This window comes from Prunus mume, linkage group LG3, assembly GCF_029339155.1.
Source record: "Prunus mume cultivar Tortuosa linkage group LG3, ASM2933915v1, whole genome shotgun sequence".
NCBI lineage: Eukaryota > Viridiplantae > Streptophyta > Magnoliopsida > Rosales > Rosaceae > Prunus > Prunus mume.
Genome location: NC_142700.1, coordinates 15,166 through 26,544, shown reverse-complemented (window position 1 = coordinate 26,544; position 11,379 = coordinate 15,166). Strand labels below are relative to the sequence as shown.

General features: G+C 43.6%; 1 protein-coding gene and 1 pseudogene across 1 annotated transcript; both read left to right on the top strand.

The window, feature by feature from the left end:
* Nucleotides 1-1,711: 1,711 nt before the first annotated feature.
* On the top strand, nt 1,712-2,777 carry LOC103325210 (uncharacterized). Its single transcript, XM_089047974.1, has 2 exons — nt 1,712-2,159; nt 2,263-2,777. The coding sequence occupies exons 1-2, from the start codon at nt 1,712-1,714 to the stop codon at nt 2,775-2,777; spliced, it is 963 nt and encodes a 320-aa protein (XP_088904100.1).
* Nucleotides 2,778-5,131: 2,354 nt separating this feature from the next.
* LOC148918327 (uncharacterized) lies at nt 5,132-7,043 on the top strand (annotated as a pseudogene).
* Nucleotides 7,044-11,379: the final 4,336 nt, after the last annotated feature.

The following is an 11,379-nucleotide window of genomic DNA, read 5'->3' as shown; positions in this document are numbered from 1 at the left end:
ACCCTAGCCTCTGAGACCACTATAAAAGCATAGCCATACACAAGGGTTAAGGTACGTCCGAAATCCCTACTGAAACTCTACAGAAAATTCCTCTCAAACCTTAGCCACCTCCTTTCTCTCTCTTTTTTACATAAGGCTTCGGCCGTCCGGTTTACACCATAAACACATCTCTGTACCCTATTAGCTATTATTTTCTATACGATTCAATTGAACTAATTTAGGCATCGTAGGGCTTTTGGCCAACACCTGTGTGGTCCTCTTATTGGTTCTATTTTGCAGGGAGAATGAGGTGGCGAAGAAGAAAGGGGAATCTTTCTAATCGAATATTCTCGTGAGGAAATTTGTACACTCAAATTGGTGCTTTCATTGAGAGCACGAGTTATACTCAACGCGTGCTCAAGGAATCCGTTCCTCCTATTTTCCAATCCACCGAAACCTTCCAAACAATCATTGTTGGAAGCATGAAGACGAGAGGCAAAACCGCCGCGATGGCTAAATCCGCGACGGCCCAAAGCCACTTCGCCCACGATCCCGCAATCGACATGGTGGCACCACCACCTCTCACCACCGCACCGGCCATCGCCACCGAACATGGAGGAACATCCCATAAAGGTGGGCTTGTTACCACCACCGACCTAGGCTCGGTCTTGGAGCAACTTCAAGCGTTCCCTCCATTGCCTCCACGCTCGACACACGCTCCCACACACACCTCCAATGAAACCCTAGCCTGTGTGCAATTGGGCTCCACACACTTCTCTCCTCCCGATCCACGAAGTCAAGCGACATTAGTCTGAGAGTTGACCAGCTAGCTCCGAGAATGGACGACCAAAGCGATCTGATGAGGCAACTCCTCCACCAAATCAGCTTGGCTCAAAACCTTGGCCTTGGACAACTGGGCGAAGAAAGAAGGATGGACGAACACACTGGCCGGCAGCTCAACGGGTACCCAGCAAGTGGAGCAGGAGGGGCAAACAAGGCGAAGGACAACAGCTTGATCGGCCTGCCAACATGTCACAAGCATCTGCGAGCCCCACTCAGAGTAGATTGAGTTTGAGGAACAACATGCGAGAGGTGCTAGGCCCACGACTTGACATCCATGCCCGCTTGGGCTCGCAAAGAAATGTACTTCAAAGGCTAGGCCCCAAAGGACGTCAGCCAGACAACCATCGCAATGAGGATCGTGAAGAAAGACGCCACTGTCCACTCGCAGAGGAACATTCACGAGAGGCTAGGTCCCCAGTGGTGGTCACCGGATAATCCTCACAATGAGGACCACGAGGAAAGGCGCCCGCTGCTCACTCAAGAGACGGTTCGTCGACAAGCCACGGAGAATCTTTCTGCCGCAGCCTACCAACACACACCTAGGCAGCGCAGACGAGAAGGTCGACCCTCGCAGACCCACAAGGAGGTCAATCGCGCCAACGAGACCGACCAGCAATGTGTGTGGAGGACGTAGAGAAACTTGTGAATGACTGACTTCGAGACTTGAAGAACGGCGGGAATTTCAAAGATGTACTACGTAAGGAGATCGACCAGGCAAACTCCACACCTTTCACGGCCGAAATTGAGCAGGTTGCTCCCCTGAAGCGGTTCTCAACGCCTTCGTTTACCCACTTCAAAGGGGATTCCGATCCCGAGAGCCATCTAAAACACTTCAAAAGTGTCATGATCCTCCACAAGGCCGACGACGCTGATGTGCAAGGTATTCGTAATGACCTTGCGAGGGGCAGCCCAAGATTGGTTCCACACCCTATCATCCGATTCGATCAGCAGCTTCATGGAGTTGGCTTACGTCTTCACCAAAGAGTACACCTCTTACCGGGCGATCAAGAAGAACCCTAACCACCTGTACAACCTGCGCAAGAAGTCCGACGAATCCCTTCGAGATTACATCAAGAGATTCAAAGCAGAAAATGCCAACATTGTAGGATGTAACGACCGGATTGCGTCATCTGCCTTCAAGAAAGGTCTTCTAGGTAAACACGACTTGTACCGCGAGCTGACTATCACTCCCATCCTGACTTTGGCAGAGGTCTACGCGACCGCGGAACACTACGCGCTCTGGGATGACGATCGAATCGCCACAAAGAAGTCTACAAAGCAGGAAGACCAATCGACTAGACGGGCAGGCCAAAGAAGCGATGAATTTAGCAACAAGAGTAAGGACAAGCGCAGGTCACACCCACAAGGAGACGCTACGGTAGGAGAAAACTACACCAAGTTCACCATCCCCATACATCAAATCTTAGCCCAAGTGAAAAGGAGATCCAGACAAGAGGGATACTAGCAAATACGGTGCCTTCCATGGGATACACGGGCACACTACCAACAACTACTTGGCTTGGAAAGCACACCTTGAAGAACTCGTGAGAGAAGGTCACTGCACGGAGTTCATCGCAAAGCAGGCCATCCAGCGAATTGAAGATCGAGACACCGCCAAGGAACCACACCAGAAGGTCATAAGGATGAACACAATCCTAGCCGACGCCAAGGAGTCAGGGCTGACCAGCAAGGAAAAGATGAGGAAGATCAAACAGGCCACTATGATCTTCCAAGTCTCGACTGACCTTCCACCAGCAGAAGACGATCCTGTAATCGGCTTCCGAAAGAAAGATCTGATCGGCCTCGACATGCCACATAATGATGCCCTTGTCATCGCATTCAAATCTCCCGAATCCATGCGATTTAGGCGCAGAGCCAATATCCTCGCACCGGGTCATGCGAAGATGGGCTTGGAGGCAAAATCAACAAATCAGCCGATCGCTGACCGGCTTTAATGGTGCAACAACAGTTACCGTGGGCACGATAGACCTCGACGCCTACTCTCACCTGTAGTCTACTTGCAAACATTCATGGTCATTGATAAGGTCTCACCCTACAACGGCATTCTGGGCAGGCCATGGATTGGTAAGATCAACGCCATTACCTCACTCACACATCAGAATATCCGATACCCAATCCATAGGGGTGGTGTCGCGAAATCAACAGCGATCATGCAATCGTGAGGAAATGCTCCGCCAAGGGTCAAGAAAAGCAAGCAAGCGTAATTCCTCCCTGTAAGCTAGGCAAATCTGAAGGAGGTTGAACAACCGAATCTTGCTATCTTATAGCAATCAAAGCGTCATGACCAAGTTGAGGAAATCCGTCCAGAGGTCTTTCCTGAAGAAGGATGGAAACTTGAGGAAGACGTCGAGTTAATACCCTTGGATCCCGATTAGCAAGACAAAAAAGCGCGGATCGACTCGCGCTTAAGCCCAGACGAGAAGGTGGAGCTTACCACCTTCCTCCGAATAACAAAGATATGTTCGCATGGTCGCCGCCGACATGCCCGCATCGACCAAAATCATCTCACCGACTCCACGCCAACCCCGCTTGCAAGCCGCTGGCCTTAAGAGACGCAACTCGCACTCGAGCGAGTTGCTATCATCGAAGCCGAGATTGACAAACTCCTAGCTGCTGGCTTCATTGAAGAGGTCTCCTACTCAGAGTGGCTTGCCAACGTTGTTCTAGTGGCAAAACAAGAGAAGGGCAAGTGGAGAGTCTGCATCGATTACACTGATCTCAACAAAGCATGCCCAAAAGACAACTTCCCATTGCCGAGAATCGACCAACTCGTGGATTCCACTTCTGGCAATCAGCTGCTTAGCTTCATGGATGCCTACTCCAGCTATAACCAAATCTTGATGCACACGGATGATAAGACGAAAACTTTTTTCATCATCGAGAGAGGGACCTACTGCTATAAGGTCATGCCCTTTAGGCTAAAGAAGGCCGGAGCAACCTACCAAAGGCTGGTGAATAAAATCTTCAAGGAGCAAATAGGAAAAACTATGGAGGTATATGTGGACGACATGCTAGTCAAGGCCCCAAAAACCTCACTGAGGCATTCAGCTTGCTCACAGTATCACATGAAGTTGAACCCAAGTAAATGCACGTTTGGTGTATCCTCCGGCCGATTCTTGGGATACTTAGTTACATGATAGGAGCATATTTATGTGACTTTGCAATCTTATTTCTTTGCATTTACTTTGTTAATTCCCATTTATTTGAGTGATTTAGCTTATTTTCGTACTATTGTAGGTCCAGATGGCAAGATTGGCAAGAAAGGGCATTTTGGAGCATTTTAGAGCAGTTTTGGACTTGGAATGGATATCATATGCATGGGCCAAGATGGATGGACGTTTTTGAAGATCAAAGAGGCTAGGAATGTGCTAAAAAGATGGGGAAATTAATTCAAGAAGCAGCTTCTGGGAAGAAATAACCCTAACTGATTTTATTTTATTTTACCTTATCCTAATCCTATTCTACCTAAATTCCAGTAGGAAAGGGAGGGTGGGTTATTTTCATATTAGGAAACCTAAAAACATGGTTCTAGAAGAAAGCATTGGGCCGTACCTCTTTCCTAAAAAGGTGGCGTCTGGGCCCTATCCTTGTTCCAAAAGAAATCAGTCAAACAAAACCCTAATTTTGTGGGTTTCAGCTGGGTCCTTTTACCCTAGATCTACCACATATATAAAGGAGGGGTTGTCGCAGGAGAAGGGAGTTTTTTTGTGCCGTAGCAAGGAGAAAGAGGGAAGAAGAACTTGGAGCCGGAACCTGCTGCATCCATTGGGATTTTCAAAGTTCTTCCCTTGATTAGTTCAAATGTTTATTCTAGATTGCTTTTCAATTATTATGAACATGTGTGACTGAATTTCTTCTTAGTTAGAGGTGAATTCGAAGCCATAGACATATGTTTTATATGAATTGATTACTTCCAGTTATGGTTTCATAAAGTATGCATGTGATTTACTTTTCTGTTTTATTGAGAACTTATTCTTGTATGTTTATTAATGATGCATACTTAGTTTGCATGCAGGGATTTGATGCTAGAATATAAGGGAATTTCACATCATCGTTATGAACATATATTCACAAGTAGTAAAAGTCACTAGTCATGATTGCGTTAAGTAAATTCCTGGCAGGAGTATCATGCTTTTCATAGTTACAAATGCCTTGTCAAGGCTTATGATTTTCATAGAACTTAATGATCTTTGATATGTATCTCTATCATGTTGTTCATATAGGGAACTTGATAAGGATAATTTGATTGCATCACTGAGTCCAATTCAATGAACTTAGGAAAATCTGAGAGTTAATTAGTGCATTCACAACTATTTTGGGGCTTTGTCATTCATACTTTATAGAAAGAGTAACTGGAGATCGATTTGTGTGCATATGTTCCATGTGTGGAGAAGAATCCTCTAGCTATCCCTTAATCCATATTTCATTCACAACTTAGTTGTTTGCTGCTGTCAATCTTACTTTAGTCTAAAACGTCAGAATTCCCCACAATCATTGTTCCCTTAACTTAGTTTCCAGTTTAATAAGTTTAATTTGTGTTGATTAGCATCCCTTCTAATCCCCGAAATAGAACGATCCCTACTTACTCGTACTACGATTGCATGATTTATAGGGTTTAATTTGTGCGTTAGTTATTTCCCACGCCAAATTTTGGCGCCGTTGCCGGGGATTAGAAAAATTGCTAATCTTCCGTTTGTTTTCGTTTTTCTTGTGTTTCTGATTTTGTTTTGTTTTGTTTTCTTTGTTTTAGGTACTAGTTTATGACTCGAAGTTCACACCCTGTTCGTGCACACATATTGTACTTTGACGACGATTTCGAACTAACTTTGAGAAGGAAGGGAAGCAGCCAGAACTCAATCCCTCTAGTTCTAGTTCCGAACCTGAATATGAAGCTGAAACGGACTTGGAAGAGGAACAAGATATGGCTGTAGATAGTCGAACAATCAAGGAACTTTCAGCCTCTGGATTGGACACTGCAGTCCCTCTGTGCATTCAATACCCTAGGGCAGCTGCAGGTAAGACCGATGAGTTTGAATTGAAGTCGAGTTTGCTACATCACATTCCCAAATACCATGGGTTGTCCATGGAAGATCCAAACAAGCATTTGAAGGAATTTGAAGTAGTATGTTCAAGTATGACACCCATTAACGTGGATGGAAATATTTTGAAGATGAAAGCCTTCCCATTCTCTCTTATGGAGAAGGTTAAAGATTGGCTCTATGAACTAGCACCTGGAACCGTTACTTCTTGGGAAAGTATGAAGAAATCATTCTTAGAGAAATTCTTCCCAACTTTAAGAGTCATTCTTTTGAGGAAGAAAATTAGTGGAATTCAATAAGGCTCGGGAGAATCCTTTCCAAGGTACTATGAGCGTTTTAAGACGTTAGTTGCATCTTGCCCACAACATCAAATGAAGGAAGAGCTTTTAATTCAATATTTCTATGAAGGACTACTTCCACTGGAGAGACAAATGCTTGATGCTTCAGCGGGAGGTGCTTTGGTTGACAAAACACCAGTTGCTGCGAAGATCTTAATAGCAAACCGAGCTTTGAATGCACAACAATACGAAGGAGTTGGAGGGAGAGATCATACACGGCCAAGTCCAGTTAATGAGGTAAGTGCTATTTCGGAACTTCAATCTCAAATGGCTAATCTCTCTACTCTTATTTTGCAGGTTGTTGAAGGATCCAAAGTACAAAGTACAGACACTTGTAGCGTGTGCTCTATGCATGGACACCCCACTAATCAATGTCCTCAATTAATAGAGAATGGGGGATGGGAAAGTGCCAATGCCATAGGTTATCAAGGCCAAAATCAACCTAGGTATGACCCGTTTTCAAAGACCTACAATCCGGGCTGGAGAGATCATCCAAATTTGCTGGTAAAATATGGTGTTTTTAGAAAATAAGTCTATTTACTCAACAAATTACAATGAAGATGTTGTGTTCTCAGATACACTATAACTTACCGGTGAATATTATTTTGGAGACTTTATGATACAATTTTGGCTTAATAAATATAATTTCACTTGTTGTTACATTCTATTCTCACCAACTGGATTTATGAATTTTTTATATTAATTTGGTGAACTTATTAGGTGAATTTATCTTCTGTAGGAATTTGGAAAGCCAAAAGATAAAGACATACATTTGTCCAAGTTCAAGCTAGGTGTGAAGAGAATTGCTGGCGGATTTTATTGAAGAATTGATTGTGGGATTATTGTGATTATAAAGAGAAGTAAAAAGGGAGAAGAGAAGACAAAACTGTTGAAGCTTAAGAGCCGATTTCATGTCATTCATAGCCATTTAACGCCCACTTACCTCACCGTTATTTCTTTTCCACTAACTCTCCACCATCAACATGTTTAATCCAATTAATACCTCAGTTAAACCCTTCATCACCCACCACGAATGTATTAACTTCCCACTCACCTCATTGACTACTATAAATCACCCATCAACTTATTTGGCAAGGGCACCCCTAGAACTCTAGCTAAGGCTAAAGGGAATGTTCTTTGAGTAAGTTTGTGAATTGTTCTTTAATCCAATATACGGTACGAATTGCTAAATTCTTTTATTTATGGTTGTTCAATATTTTCATATCCTTTTATTTTGATTGATGTTAAGTGCTATTATCTTTTCATGAGTTCAATTATAATTTTCTCATTGTTAAGAACTGACTTAGCATACTTTTAAATTAAAAGATGGACAGAAGTCAGATAAAAGAAAGGACCAATACAAAAATTCTCTCCTTTCCCTTCTTTTTTAGAGGGACATCTTCTTCTTCTTGTTGTCCCTTCTCGTGCTCAACAGCTTCAAAGCCTCTCACACTCATTATCGCTTAAAAGTCTCAGTTGGAACAACTGCAGTTCTTCTGTCTCATCAGATTCAACTCCAGTCCTCTTTCTAAGCCTTTTTGACCTGGTAGGAGGAGGAGGACTTTTAGCTGCATAGAATAGGGGAATGGAGGTTAGAAAAAGGGCAAAACAGAACAAATTCAAGGATACGGTTGGAAATGTCAAAATCTTACCAAAACTTTAGGTCGGGCAGCTATCCTGAGCAGGAGCAGTTTCTTTCCTCTTCCTTCTGGAAGAAGGAGTGGCCTCAATAGTTGGTTGCTCTACTAGAGTTTCATCATCCTCATCTTCATAAGGGAGCTCCAATCTCCGGCAGTAATGATAGAAGTGACTGCACAAGAAACGGACAAAGTTAGAAGTCAATCCAGCAGGAAAATAATAGAAGGAACAGAATGTTAGAGAACTTACCAATCACCTCTCCAACCTGGACAAGTTGTCCACTTATATTCCTTGTCAGGGAAGGATCTGTTGTAGACAAAACGAATGTTAGATATCATCACAAGGGCAAAATAAGCAAAATACAGACAGAATCAGGAATCTACCTTCTATGATTTGTGCGTTAATATCTTTAAATGTCTGCACCATGAATCCATGAATTTCCTCTCTTGCATGAACAACCTAGGAATCCCAGCAATCAAAAAGGGTTTTTAGGCAAGTGCAGCAGAAGCCCTTGAAATCTAGCCTTCCACCAAACGCCAAACACGGCAGAATCGCAGGAATTAGACTCCTGTGCTAGATAGAGAGCGCTCTGCTGTTGTTGATCTTACTTATCAACACCTAGATCCTTGTGCACTTCCGCATCATCTACATCTCTCCGAAGTGGCCCGACAGCCTCCGAGGATTTGAGGGAATGAGTCAGGCGCAAGTTGTCTAGCGCAGGTTGGGATGGTAGACTTCGCCCCAAATGATAATTTGAGGCTTCCCACCCCATGGGGCAGATCTCTTGGCAGTGATGACACTCATGAACTTCTTCCAAGTCAATTCGCCGCTTCTCTTCGCTCCTTCTCAAAGAGCCAGATCCGAGCTAGAACCAAGGATAAGTTCTTCTAATCACCACCGCCACCGAGCTGCAGATCTTTTAGTACAAAGGCTCAAAAACATCGTACTTCTCGATTAAGCGCTGGCACCTCTGCCGACATTAGAGGAAGAGCCGTAACTTGGTCTTCAAGCGTAAGTATGTCCGAAACCGTAACTCGTGGAAGTACAATCGCAGCCAACTGATAATCCGTAACGCGCTTAGGCGCATGTTCGAGCATTCTCTAGGTGGTGGTGTGCAAATTCTAAATAGATGAGCTGAATCAGAGGCCCAAGCCCTACGCTGCAGTGATTATGAAGCGCCGCCAGAGGCCTGTATTTGAGCAGAACTACTAAGGAGCGATTTGGGAAGACAAATCTGTTTAGCCAAGATAGAAGGAATAGCATGTGCTGCGATCCTTGTCCTTCTCAAGACCGAACTTTCTCAAGTAATTGGAAAAGGAGCAGTTTTGGTTGATAAGGGCTGCAGAGATGGTGAAAGGCTTGGCTAGTTTCTCCTGGTTCTTTTTCCTATCGTAATCACCTACTGCATCCACAAGACTTCCATGGGGCCTCAACCCAAAGATCTGAACCATATCCAGCAGAGTCTGAGCCATGGGGCCCACACGAAAATTGAAAATGTTACTGGCAAAATTCCAGAAACACAGAGCGACAACAAGCAGATTCTCATCCCTGTTGATGGATTGCTTGGACAGAAGAATGGCATCATAGATGCCAGCCCTTTTCCAATGAGCTCTATACCGCGGAAGGAGCTTGTCAATCCACTCCACTTCAGCCCCAGTAATGAAGGCAGGAGGAATAGAAGAGGAAGACTGAGCATGAGTTTTTGGAGAAGCCATGTTCAGAAGTTTTGAGCTGGAACAAAGGAAAATAGCAAGGAAGGCAGGGTCTGGTCGAAGAAAAGAGTGGGAATTCTGAAAAACTGAGGTATGAAAAAACTAGGTTTTCGAATGAACAGGAACTTTGAGTTTGATTTCTTTTAAAAAGGCTTGAAAACCAGGGAAGAAGAGGACGATACGATGCCTAATGATGACTAGCTAGTAATGAGCTAGTAACTGAACAATTTCCCACGAACTCTAACTCAGTAGGTAGATGTGGCGACGGGCTAATGTAAGAAACGAGCGCAAATTAATGGCTAAGTCATTTAAGTCCAAACTGTTCAAAAAATGATTCAGACTTAGGGGGCATTGTTTGGGCCTAATTTGGTACACCCAGTATATGGAAATAAAAAACCCATGTCGATTTTTGGCAACCACCTGTGTTCCTTTGAAAATTGGGCCAAGACACAGGCCCAAAAGGACGAGGCAAAATCAGACCCAGGCAGTATGGACTCAAATTATAATTGAGGGCCCAAATCAAGACTTTGCAAATAGGAATAAAAAAAGCCCAAGAAGTCCCAGCCCAGAATCTGTCAAAACATGACAAATGACATCGGGCTTCAAAAAAGGGAAAATCAGCCCATGACTCCAAAAACCCACACCTCGACTTGGCATGATTAAAGAAAAGGAATGCCCAAAAGTTGGAGACAAACCCACGTGATCTCCTGACTTGAAAAAGTCAACAAATTCAATTATCATAGAGGAAGTGATTGGGAATTTAATAAAAGTAGGTCATTAGCAAGAAAGTTTCTCTGGAAACTCTGGGGTTAAAAGATCGTAATCCTTTCACACGTAAAAGGTGATCCTTCAAGAGATAAGCAGGAAGTAGGGAGTGGTTCAAACTGGAAAATCAAACTAACCATCACAGTAAGGGGCAGTTAAATTGAAAAAAAGGTTAGGTTTCCTTTCAAAGAAATACAGGGAAGTGATCCGAACAACTGACTATTGAGAGCTTATCTGCAAGAATTGATAAAATCCCTTTTTCTTTGTATTTAAAAATGAGAGATCTTTTGAGAATTTTTGCCGCCCATTATTAAATGAATTACCCTACTCTAGAAAAATATTTCTTATAAATATAAGAGAGGGTGAACAGAGTAAAGGACACTCAACTCAACAATCAATCAAACAACCAAAAATCAACCAAAGGCAAAAACTCAAAATGATCACTTGATCACTGAGAACCTTCAAACAAACTGGAGCAATCAAAAGCTCTCTCTTGAACCACAAAAGAAGCCAGCTATAGATTAGAACTTCCAAGCTCAGACTTAGGGAAATAAGTCATTCAAAACGAGACTTCTCTCATTACAAATTTGGTTAAGCAAAAGCCAAAACAAGCAGAGTTCAAGTTTTCACAAATATGAAAACCTCAACAAATTTGTGGAGAGCCCTGATCAAGTAGAACAGGTACTACAGTGCAGTTCTAGCTCAGTAAGTCCTCAAGTCCACCACTTCGCCCTTTTAGATTGAAGAGGCCGCACTCGCCTATCTGAAAGCCTTACAGGGCTTGAAATAGATTAAAGCTCGCCAAACTCAAACTTTGGTATCGATTTGCAGCTGAAGCTTAGCAGTTGTGTTTGTGCCTAATAAACCACGGCCATGAACTGATCAAAGGGACTTCTTCGCCCGGCGCTTGCTGTTCGTCAAGCATTTCGCCTCTAAGAGCAAAAGAAAAGCCGCGAGGCGAATCCTCTACCGCGACCGCATTTTTGAAGGCCGAGGCCAAGGCCGCAAAGAACACGGCCTGAAAAGTCGTGGTTGAATCGCCAC